General features: G+C 35.9%; 2 protein-coding genes across 3 annotated transcripts in view; one reads left to right on the top strand and one right to left on the bottom strand.

Annotated features, from left to right (window-relative positions):
• Positions 1-12,778, top strand: part of CMKLR2 (chemerin chemokine-like receptor 2) — a 42,509-nt gene that overhangs the window by 7,731 nt on the left and 22,000 nt on the right. Inside the window, exon 2 of the mRNA XM_072342017.1 lies at positions 5,983-6,104. The gene's annotated coding sequence lies outside the window, so the exon portion shown is untranslated. The remainder of the gene's footprint in view (positions 1-5,982; positions 6,105-12,778) is intronic.
• Positions 123-12,727, bottom strand: ZDBF2 (zinc finger DBF-type containing 2). 2 transcript variants are annotated; one of them, XM_072342007.1, is made up of 7 exons: positions 12,534-12,727; positions 11,900-11,951; positions 11,368-11,419; positions 10,698-10,803; positions 9,758-9,885; positions 2,716-5,431; positions 123-2,573 (listed from the first exon to the last, which is right to left on the bottom strand). In XM_072342007.1, exons 2-7 carry the CDS (start codon positions 11,949-11,951, stop codon positions 2,526-2,528), a joined length of 3,102 nt encoding a protein of 1,033 aa, XP_072198108.1. In that variant the 5' UTR covers positions 12,534-12,727; the 3' UTR covers positions 123-2,525. The 2 variants fall into 2 exon arrangements, with proteins under 2 accessions (XP_072198108.1, XP_072198107.1); XM_072342006.1 differs by having other exon boundaries at positions 123-5,431; positions 12,534-12,726.

Here is a 12,778-nt window from a genome sequence, read left to right as displayed (position 1 = left end):
TAAATATTGATAGATCTAAGAGATGCTTTAAAGAGTTAAATATGTATCTTCTTACACTTTTATTTAAATACAATGTTTAAAAAAGTGGACTCACACCTAGGAGTATGTTATTTGTGAAAAGAAAAAGTCATGCTAAAAAATTACTCATTCTGTAGTCCTCAATGTATTTTATTACTCAAAGTTTCAAGGAAATTTGCATGCTAGACAAACACAAGCTTGCAATAAATGAGTATGGAAAACAGTATTTTTGAGGGTAAACAAACATACACTAGCAATCTTAAGGTAGAATGTGCATCAAACCTTATTCACAAACAGAACAATCCATTACTTTTTGTGTGTACAATAGTGTGAAAAATGAGACTGATGAAGTCAGATAGGAAAGCGTTCTTGTATCATAAAAATATGTTAGAATGGGACTTATATATAGTTAATTTAAAGCTTTGCTTTAAAACAAACTTTATCTTATAAATCTTTTTTAAGCATTAAAACTTTATTCTAAAAATTAGCCTTTCTATAAAAACCATTCCATTAAAATTTTGCTTTAAAAAAATCAGTTTTATATTAGACAAAATATTAAATTATACAGGCACAATTAGTTCAGAGGACTATAAAAACTCATATTATAACCCTTTATTTTCCAGTGACTTTTAATACAGTCATAAGATTCTTTGTCAACTGACAACCATAGGAAAACTCACTCATAGAAATCAACTTTTATTTCAAAACTAAAAGAAAAATTTTAAAAAAGTCAGACTATATTTGACTTGCAAAAAAACTGGTTTAAGTACACGCACTTCTTTAATTTATGCTGGGAAATATGCATGTATGTATATTTGGGGGAGTTTTGTGATGCATTTTTTAACAATGAATAGTTTATGATGACAGCTTCTACATTTCTTTCAGACATTTCATTTAAAAATACAACAGTTCAAAGTGCAGCTTTATCTCAGTACAAACTGGTGACCCTTCAGAAGATTAACCAAGAACAAGTTTTGATTTGGAGCGAATGCACCGGAGGTACAGTGTGCAATTGCAGGGTCAGCAGGGTCTTTCATAAGCTATTCTTATTCTATCTAAAAAAGACATATTGTACAAATATAGAATTTACAAAGACATGTACAGTAGGATATATCATATAATGCATCAAACTGCAGATGTACAAACAAGAGCCCAGACTGTGATGAAGCTTGATTCTCTGCCCGAATCTTAAGACAAATGAAAAATTGATACTGATTTTTAAAGTGTACAAACAATTTCAGCACTGGGATTTCTGTATCCTAAACATTTTTTAATCAAATAAGCTGTCATCATAAAAACTGAAAGCAAATAAAAACCACCAAAATGAATGCAAAGAAAAAAACAAGGAAACCAAAGCAGAACAAAACTCAAAACCAAGTATAACCAAAACAGCAGAATATTAGACTTCTTTCCCAACAGACAAAGTCAGAGTATCAATCGCCTAACAAGAATCATTATGGAATACTTTACTTTTATTTTTTAATTCAACTTACGTAAACATCTGTTTTAAGCAGCTGTTTTAACTTTAACACATTGGTTGCTGCTTCAGGTTTGTTGTATTTTAATATTGTACTGACTATTTAAAATAAGCTTTGAGCTTCAGCACACAAAAATGTAACCAACAGTGCACCCAATTAAAACCAAAAAAAAGCACAGGGTCTCAAATTTAATGTTGAAACACTACAAGAAATCATTGCTACTTGTCTGTCTTATAATATTTCTATCCCCTCCCTAAGGAATGTCAAATTTAACTATGATCTTTACCAATAAGCTATCTAAAAGGAAAGCAAAAGAGAATAAACAAAATGCTAAACTTACATTTCGTTTGGAATTTGAGGATTCAGTATAGCCACCACCACGGTAATCAGGAGAGACATATTTCCTTACCAGGATGGTCCATTATTGCTAGGTAACAGCCCACAGTGACTTTTTGTCCAAAATAACTGATTTGGACATGATTTCAGGAAAAAGCATCAGTATAAAACCACGTACAGTTGTATTTCATTTCTAAAAAGCACTGATCTGAGTTGTATACAATACTAATCTCAATACCACTCATTAGGCAAATATATACTGTATTATGTATTGAACAAGGTGTGCATATATACAAACACAAAGTACATACACAGAATTCACCCCAGATTAATATACATTAATTTAATTTCTAGTATAACAGAATCATTTTTTGCACTTTAAGAATTATGTGGGGAAAAAAAATGAGAGTAGGCACAATTAATACGGCTTCTAATTTACCTGATTATAGTGCACTATTATGCACTGATAATCCCATTAAAACAACATACTATTCAAGCCCGTTTGTTTTGATGCAAAGATGAAGCCTAGTGAATAGGGCTCTATCTAAGTGCTTTAAACTCAAACACTCAACTTCTGCAGCTTTACACAGTAGAACAGTGCAACATATAACGTTCCATATACCAGGAACAAGAGTTTAAAGTTGTACCTGTTTCACATTAGACTGGCTTTGCACTTTCTGCAGCTCTAATGCTTCAACTGCTTTGTCTATGGCCTCCATTTGTTCCCTTTCCAGGTGCTGGCTATTCAAAAAAAGGAAAAAAAAAGTTGTTTTGGTGGCTAGCTCTCACCTGGTAGAACAATACAGTTTCTAAGTAATGGTACAGCAGAAATTCTTCTTGAGGGTTGGTTCACAGTGCTAGGGTGACCCCGATCTCCACTTACTTCCCAGCTTCTGACTTTGGAAGAAGCTTGCTCTGGCTTCTTGGGAAAAGATCCCGCTGTGCCTTTCTGTCTCTTCTCAGAAATACTTGTGACTGCTGAGTTCAGAAAAGTTCTCTTTGACTTCTTCCTCACATTTAATTTTTTAGCATCGGGTTTTTCTTTCTTAAGGTGTTTTCCCACTGTAGTTTTCCTTGTTTGGTGCCTGTGAATGGGGAACGCTGAAGATTTCTGGGCACAAGGAGAAAGTTTCCTTCTCATTCCCTCTTTTTGTTGCTTTTTAGTTCTGGAAGTTTGTTTGCCTGCTGTTACTCTGTTTCCCCTCCTCGCAACAGTGCATCTGACAGGCATGGCTCCTGCAGCTTTTTTGGAAAAAAACGATTCTTTGTTAGTGCTTTCTTTTCTCTTCCATATTGCTTTTGGTTTCTCTCTGTCTAATCGGTCACCCCTGATGGAGGTCAGAGGAGTTTTGCTAACTCTGCTGTTAAATGGAGTTAATCTACCATCTCCTTCAACAACAGACTGGTGAGAACTCAAAGGTGAAATGACCAGCTGTTTAAAAGAGTTCTCGGAGTGACTAGATACCACACAATCTGTTCTGTCTGTGGAAACTGAAGATCCATCTGCTTTTTGACTTGAGAGCGTATCATTCCCTTTACCTGACTCTGGCAAACAAGCTGCTGAAGATGAACTATAGAAGTCTGACCGATTGCAGGACTTTGTTGGTGTGCCTTCTCTCTGTACATCAGCTAATTTCCTCATGTTTGCATCAAAGCTGAGACTTCTGAACAGCTGTCGAACGTGAGAAGGCTTTTTGGCTTTTTCTCCAACTGAACCCTTAGGTGGCATTTTCAGAATTCTGTTTGTCAGTGGGTCATAATACTTGAAAGAACATTGTTTGTATGTATACCTTACAGAGTCCTTGCTATCTGTAGAATTACGATTTTTTCTCATTTGGGGAATATCTACAGGTTTACCTTTACACTGTTTCATCTCTGGGCATGAAAGTACATACACCACTGTCTTGGGCTGCACAGGGCTCATGATCTTGCTATAGGACTCAGGAAGTTTAAGGGCACATAGTCTAGTTTTCATGTTTGGAGTCTTTTCATTTTCTGGCCATATAATGCTTGCTTTTTGATCAGATGGATCAGATTCTCTTCTTGTCATTTTTCTTTTTGTTACAGGGTAGTTCAATAGACTTGTTTGGGTGCCATGGCTGACTTTAACCACCTGACATCTTGAAGCTAGGCGCCATGTCCTTTTCCTAGGCGTTTTAAGAATTTGCGGGTCACACAGCCTGTCTGAAGCTAAAGATGGGTTATCAAAATCAGAGCCACCACTTAAAGCATCATTAAACTCTGGCAGCGCTTTAACCGATGCAGTTTCTGTTCTGTTACCCTCGGCAGTATTGTTCCTTTTTTCGTCTTTCTGCTTTTTTTTCTTCATTCTCTTCCCTGTACAATTGGCTGAGGATTCACTGTCAAAGTAGCAGCGAAAACGACCTTCCCTGAAATCACGCACAAGTTCTTCGATTTTTATATCATCTTCATACATTATCTGAGACCAAGTCTTTCCCACAAAAGAAGGAGGCACATGAGGCAGAGCTGGAAGAACTGCTTCTTCAGGATGAACTACTACATTCTGCTTCACTGTTTCTATTTGCTTCACTGACTCGCTTTTTAAAACAGAAGAGAGCTGTGTCCCATAGTCTTTATCTTGCAGACTTACTTGGACCTCTTTTAGCAATTCTATGTCTTTTATAGCTGCCTTGGGTAAGTCTGTTCCTGACTGAATAGGTGCATCGCAGTCAAAACTCATTTCAGAGCCCTCTAAGTCAGCACGATCCAGAAGCGATGAAAAAGCTGAACAGAGATTATTCTCCTCTTTGAAATGAAGTTCTTCATATGCAGTTCCATGGCAATATTTCAGAATAACATTTTCAATTGTTTCATCCACTGAACTTGCATCCCCTCTGCTCATCTTCACATTTTTGAATCTTGCTAGAGGTGGGGAAGTCCCAAGACCTAGGGAGCTGCTGATCCCCACAGTATCCCTGAGACGGAAATCAGACACCAAAGTTTCATCCTGAGTTTGTAAACCATCTCGTTTTAAAAGAGATTGACCTGAGGTAACATGTAAAGAATTCCTGTGGCTGCACACAGGATTCTGATGCAAAACTGAAGGGCATCTGGGGTGAACCAGTGCCAGAGCAGGCTTCGACGCACTCCTGCTGCGTACCTCCATTCCTGTGTTATCACATCCACTATGCAGAATACGATTTGATGATGATGAAGTCTCAATATTTTTTTCTGTTTTACGATTAACAGCAGAACTGTGAACTAACTTATTGACAGGAAAACGCTGAGGTACTGGGCTCACAGCCGTAAACTGTTCTTCATGGCTATGATTTGCAATTTGAGCATCTTTGAGGACATTGCATTTCTCATTGCTACAATTGCCCATAGACATCTGGGATGTTCCTGTAACACGTGCCTTTTCAGTCTCTAATTTCTGAGTAAACGTCTGTGTTACAGAAGTTTCCTTTGTGTGCTCATGAGATAGGCATGGAGCAGAAGAGCGGGCATCGCCAATGGATTCCTGGTCTTTGCTGCAAGTCACTTGTTTGCCTCTATTCTTCTTTTTTTCCACCTCTCCTGAAGAAGCAATCCTGGCAGACACTGGAGTGACAGGCAGTGGCATATCATCATAGGTTGGCCTAAGAGGGGTTTAAAAAAAAAAATAAAAATCCTATATAAACACTGTAAACATGATTTATTTTTTTTTTTTTAGTTTTTACAATATGCATATATATATATATATTTTATTTTTTTTTTAAGTATTTGCGCCTAATGCACCTAACTCAAGATACTAGCTTTTCTACTTTAGCAAAACCATTCCATTAGAATTTGGGGGAAGGAGCAGTCCATAAAGCTAAAGACAACAGTTTAGACCAGTTACGTGGTTACTCTCTTCATGCAACTATCCATTAAGAATGGCCAAACTTACATTACAAAACTTTTAAAAGTATAGAAAAGCTAGGGGAAATAGTTTTCCTTTGTTGGAAGTTGTGAGCTCAAAAACAACTTATTTCTTTGGTAAAACTAAGATTTGATAAATAATGAGCTTTGCAAGGAAATGGGGCATTATAATACAACATAATATAAAAATACCATGCAGTATTAATGCCTGCTTCCTGAAAAACACAGCTGCCTGATAGGATGTTCTGCACACATTACTAAGGAATTCCTTGTTATTTGTTTCTCACAGACATACCACAGCTCTGACTCACTTCTCTAAGAAGCTAAGTTGTGATTGTCCAGGCTCACTGCGGCAACAGCAGATTTTCAGATATTCTGGAACTAGCAGTTCTGTTTTCCGGATTGCTTCAGGTAAATATGTTTTACATCTTGCAGAATTAACAGAATAGAGAGATACAGACTATTTCTATTATGCATCTCTAGAACACCAAAGGTTTAAATGTGTGTAGCAGATGAACATTGTTTTTATATGTAGTAAATACAACCGAAAAGAGAATATGATGCTTCACCTGACAATTATAATCAGACCTTGTGAGACCCAAACAGATGCTTTTTGAATATATGGCAGACAGTCATGCACCTTTTGTGGTGCATTCATCTGCTAGCGGAAGTACTGAGAATAAATTCCACTGAATAGTAATTTCCTTGGTTGTACGCATTTAGTAGTCAACATGTGCAGAAGTCCTTGAAGGACTTGCAGATATTAATTATGTCCAAGTTTATAAAGTTATTAGTACAGCCAGATGATACCAAGCATTTCTAACTAGATGCTTCATACTGAGAAACAATGACAGGAGATCTTATCTGAGGGTAGCAATGTCTCAGTCTTTTATTGAGAAATGGCAGATAAAAGAAGAATTCTCAGATTAGAAGATCTGTTTTATGGTTGAAAAATAATAGGATAAGCTGTTTCAAAAACCATTTTCATTTTTTATTTAGAAGTAAAGTTTCATTTGGTCTCTACAGATTTGACAAGACTTAGTGTAGGAAACAAGAAAAACAAAAAACCAAACCACACTGTACTTCAGTGGATTAACCACCAAAACAGAAAAGCAAAGCAAAAGAAACTAAAAAAATACACACCAATAATTTATGCTTGAAACCACCAATTTCAAGCCCCAAGATAGAGCTCAAAAGTGATCCAAGATCAGATCCTGTTGGATCCCTCCTTGTCTTTTTCATGCTCTTCCCCAAGCCAGAAGTAATTAAGAATAAATCCTTCCAGCCAGCTACATACTCATCACCTTTTAATTTTTAATCACATTTTCCTTAGCTTGCTTATTAAGCTTCATAGAGGAACAGCCCAAAATCTTGGCTTTTGATAGATGCAACATGTCAGATGTTATCAAGATAATTTTTCTCAATTCACAAGGTCTGTTATGCTTTCAAAGATGCCTCGTGATTTTTCTTGACTAAACTATCACTCATCAACTCACAGTCTTCTAGTTTCTTGTTTCTTACAGATGGTTCACTTACACAGTTATCAGGGAATAATTGACAAAGTATACTATTTATAATGAAGTAATTTCCAGAATATTTTACTTCACAGCAAGATGCACATTATTCTTCACTCAAGTTGAGTGATGGAGTGATGCGCATATGTATCGACTGCCACCACTCGATCTGAAATAACAAATGTAGCAAACACATTGTTGATGCTGAACTACACAAAGTAGTTCAAAGTAGCTAAACAAAAGCTTCATAGCAACTAAAAGTTTTTAGAGCTGCAACTGCTAAGTTAGCTGAGGTAACAGCACAGTAGAATAAAATAGCTGGAAGACTCTAAGATCTTGCCACCTTCATGGTTTCTGAAAAGGAAAAGCTTTGTCTTAGTGATCTCAGAACCATGCAATAGGCAGTGATAAAGATCTCTGGAAGCCTTTTAGAAACCTAAATAAATTATTATTCAGGGAGGAAAAAAAACCAATCAAAGACCAAAAACTGACTGCTAATATCAAATAGGTCAGGAAAAAAAAGAAAAGAAAAAAAATCACTCTTAACCATTACAAAACATCAGAAACAAAAACCCTCTGGTTCAGGCTGTTCTATGACTCACTTACCATTTTTGTAAAGTTTGACATAGAAGTGATTACAATTATCCTCTGAATATAAAGGAATGCAGTGGGAAGGCTGAGTTAAGTTTTGCTAAACAGCGAGGAATTAAACTTGCACCACACTTTGCTTGAGCCTCACTAGCCATATCAATTTACCAACAGCAGTATACACCCCCTCAATGCTTGAAATGCAAGTGTTACTTTAAAAGGAATGAAGAAAAGATTATGGCACAATGTATAATAGTCCTTCCCTAACTCCAAAAATAAAACATTTTTTCTCAGTCAAGGGTGTATAATCACATAGAATACTGTGGAATTCTTGATGAAAAGAATGAATAGAATGAATAAAAGTACAGATAAGGGTTATTAGGTCTGACTAAGCACTAGAAGAAATCTCACGTAACACATTAAAAAAAGAGGATTATTATCATATGAATGTGATGTAATCAAACACATCAGATGATCGAATTATGCCAGCCGGATGAACTGCTGTGCCCTGCTAAGCACCTAAGCTCTTAGGTATAGCATTTCTGACTTAACTCCAAAATCTTATAAATCAGGATTAAATCTAGACAGAAGGCCAAAATGAGTAGAACTTTCTTTTTCCTTTTTTCTTTTTTTTGGTCACTTTAATTTTTCCATCTGTGTGTGAAACACTTGCTATCTGGATGCTGCTGAACACTGTATATAGATGGGTTGTGTTTTGGATGAACTTCAGCAAGCTCCCAGGTTCTTCATTCACTTAGAAGATGATGTGTGACTTTCAAAAATAATTTCTAAGCAGATTCCTCCAGGGGGAACAGAACTTCAATTGAAGCGAGGTATTTCTGGTAGTTTTACTACAAATTACTCCTCAAATCCGAGTAAAGATTTCTTAAATGCTCAATATTACTTTTTTAACGAAAAAAACAAACAATCACATCAAGAGGAAGGGATTGCCTCTGAAATTCAGGAAGAGGCAAAGCTCAGATAAGGTGCTTTCTTCTTCCACACCACTACCAGAGATGCTGGTTCTGCAAAAACAAATCAAGTCTCACAAATATTTTTGTAATTCTTTTAAACAATAATCTTAAGATCCTTTGTGTGAACTCATTTACTGTATGATTTGTTTAGGTATTCGATAACTGACTCAAGCTGTTTATCAATCCAAGTGACTTAATTCTTATTTCAGATATTACTTAAGAACCTAAAACAATCAGTCAGTCATTTTTCAGAGCAGAATCACAACAAAAATCTATTCGCGCTTTTCCACCTTTGGTTTTCCTCATGCAAACTCTGTATGTACACTGGATTATTCCTCTCACACTGATCATCCAACCTTATCTAGATTTTGTACAGTATTTTTCTTATTCTGCTCCTTCTTCCAGCAATTTAAAGGAACATGGATAGCTTGGTTTTCCTAATTAATTATTCACTGAATGAAATGACCTTGTACTAGCAATATCTCAAGAGACACCAGCCTTTTTTCATTTGGGTGTTGGCCTAAGGCGTAGACAATATTTTCTCTATGAGAAATATAGAAAGAATACCAGAAAAAGTTATTTATCAAGATACAATCAGTTCAGGCCAGGATTTTTAATGTCTTTTTAATACCTATAACAAGGAATGAGACTTAACTAATTTCCTTTCAGCTGACCTTCATACAGAAAGATGCTGCTAATATACTATCTGACCAATATATTACTAATTTTTGTTAGCTCTTTACATGTAATTGTGATCAGTGGTGCTGTATCAAATTCATAAGCAGTGTAACAAAGTTTGGAAGCACAGAGACAACACTGAAGGAATATACTTATTTAAATACACTCAGTTTTAAATTCTGTTCAATATGAACGTTTCACCTCAAATGGGCAAAATGTGCTGTTCAGTGATAGGACAGTACAAAGAACTCGCAATACAAGCAGACTACTAGCATATATTTAAAAAGCAAACAAACAAACATCATTATACCTGTTGTCATGGTATCTGTGGGGATGATGGTGTAAAACATCTTGCAGGAAACGCTCCATCAAGCTACTGGTACCCATACGATTCCTGCAGTAAGTGGTAAAATGTCTGTGCTGGGAGCTAAAAATATGCTGGAGAAAGACAAAAGAGATAACTAGTTTAATATTACTGTTAACACACTGATCTATTCAGAAGAGTTATTTCCCATTTAAAACATTACTGTCACAACAAAAATGTTTCAACAAAAAGAAACAACTTTAGCCTTTTCTACTTTAAGGCTGGAATTCAATGAGATTTTAAAATGTGCATAGGGAGACGCAAATAATACTGAAATGTGTTGAAATCCCTTCTGAAGTGAATCTAAATCAGCCACTCTTCTGCTCACAGAGCGACTGGAACAAATACTGTAAAGAGATTTATACATGATGATTAAGAATATTTTTGACCTTCATTTGAGCAAACCCCTCATAATTTACTCAAATTAAGGAGAATTTTCATACGCACAGATTAAATAGATTTCTACTCTCTAGTTAAAAAAGTCTAGAAGACAAGAGATCAAGAGAATTAAGAACAGATAAGCTAATAGTTGATCAAAAGTGCTCCGCTTCAATATCTAACATATTATCTCTAATACTTAATGGTATATCTAATTCTCAAGGTTAAAGATACAGAAATAAATCTAATGAGCGTAAAGTATAGTAGGGGGACACTTCAGAAAAGCAGACTGCAGTTAAGCATGCCATAGTACCACCCTCTTTATAACAGGTAACAGGTAAGAAGGATTTCCTCGACTTTGTATACACAAGGAAGTAGCAGAACTCTCAAACTGATTTATTTCCATTCAGAGTCGGTCATTCAGTGCAGAAAATTATGTTCTGTAAGTTGGCAAAGCCTACTGGAACTTCTTGCTGTCTGCTGCTGAATTATGCAGTAGCCTTCTTACCTGCTCCAGATTACTGTAGTGTACGTGGCAGCAGTTGCAATATCCTTGTCTGTTTTGCATGGTGGATACTCCAGGCTGAGGATGTTCTTGCCTTCTTGAATGTAAACTGAAAGAAGCAAACATTTCATAAAGAAAATGAGAAATGTTGGCTTGTTAATTACGTTCTTAACTCAGAATACCCACCTTACTATAGATCTGGAGCAAACTTGCAAAATAAACATTTCTATTTCGGAATTACAACAGCAAGTAGGAATATGGAGTGTAAGCTATTCCCAACATAACTTTTCTTAAATGCAGAACAACGGGTAACAGATTAAAGGCACAACTAGCACAGATTCTAATTTGAGTTAGTTACAGTCTGAAGAGATCAATCTGTCCAGAAAAAGATAGTCGTTCTCTTATTATTCTACTTTTAGCTTTCTGAAATGAAAAACAAATAAAGTGAAAACTAAGAAATTCTGACACCCACATAATTGGCTTTGGGCGCTACAGTGTCCTTTCCCCACAGTTTATAAAATGTGTAAAGATAAATGATCTCCATCATACATTATCTACGTTGTATCACTATCAAACATTACACAAGATGACATGAGGTTGAAAAACACATTATTCTTGTTTTACTTTGTGTAAGCAGCCAATTGGACGTCAGTTAGATTATCACCTTACTTACCTGCTATTGCTGTCCTGTTGTAGTGAGCCTTCAACGCCATGTCTTTCCATTCCTATTAGTAATAAAAAAAAAGGCTTTTACCTGCAGTCAGTTAGTTCCCTTACACTGTAGCTATCACAAACAGCATTTTAAAGAAAGTTTCAACATTAAAATAAACATTTAGAGAGATCTTTTCCACCCTCAAAGATCCTCTATGAGGTGCATAAAATAAGCTTCACCTGTTCATGGTTGAAGTGAGCAGGTATCTTTCACATTTGTCTGGGATCAAGATATCTACATTCATAAGACTGTTCTATCCATAATCAGAGAGCTAAAATGCAGCATGTCTTAAACAGCTCACCATAGGGAAAGAAAATCATGTTTGTACAGAAACCCTTGGACAATTTAGAAGTCACTTCTTCCATCTAAATTCCATCCTGAAATTTAGGAAATCAAATGATACAACTGAAACTATAAGGTGAACTGATGTCTGTACTGATGGTTATTACACTGAAAAAACCTGCAATGAAAGCATATACTTCAAATGTCTCACCTTGTGCTGAAGAAGCAGAAGCTTCATCAGATGGTTTGATTCTGTCAAACATCTGTAAATCAAAAATGAAATAATTGAGAATTAAAATAGCCAAGAAAAAAACACCAATAAACACAGACCCATCTTCTAGTCCATCCTTCGGTCCAAGCCACTCGGCTGTGCTAAATAGTTTCAACTGTAGACAATGACTTGACTTAAATTAATCTGCATTGTAAAAAACAGCTTCTGCTTTACTAGATTACCCTAATATTACATTAATAATGCACGCTTCCTTCGACAGGAATGGGACAATTTCTGGTCTAAATAATGAAACCAAGTGCTGTATTTATGAATACAACTTAGACTGTGTTAGGTTTTTAAGCAACAACCTTATCAAATTCATTTAATTGCTTAATTTCTTAAGTTATCTTTGCAATGAATATGGAAGATGTACTCTAATAACAACTATACTAAATAAAATAATCACTCACGCTGGGAAAGAAATATTTATTGTTCAGAAGACCAGCAAACCAGTACTGAAAGGCATAACTTTTAACCGAAATATAACTGCAGGAACATGCTTCAGGGTGTCCAAACTTCAACAGCTTCTAACACAATCCTGTTACATTACAAAGTCAAACTTTCTAGTACAAACCTTAGTGTCGCCAGCCTTCTGCCAACAAAGGCAATTCCAGGCTAGCAAAGAACAAATGTCAAACAGGAGGCCATTTGCAGTGCAGGACACTTGTCTCTTCTCATCCCGTCTGTCAAAAAATTAATTTAAAGTGCCTTTTAAAACACAGCTAATAACATGGTTTCCTGGCCCTCAGGCATGTAACATTTTCTGTAATTCTTTGCAAGCAGGTCAGACAATAAAATGCATAAACCTCTTTTTGATGT

This window comes from Excalfactoria chinensis, chromosome 7 (assembly GCF_039878825.1).
Source record: "Excalfactoria chinensis isolate bCotChi1 chromosome 7, bCotChi1.hap2, whole genome shotgun sequence".
Classification (NCBI taxonomy): Eukaryota; Metazoa; Chordata; class Aves; order Galliformes; family Phasianidae; genus Excalfactoria; species Excalfactoria chinensis.
The sequence above is the reverse complement of the archived record's forward strand: the minus strand, read 5'-3'. Positions and strand labels throughout refer to the sequence as shown.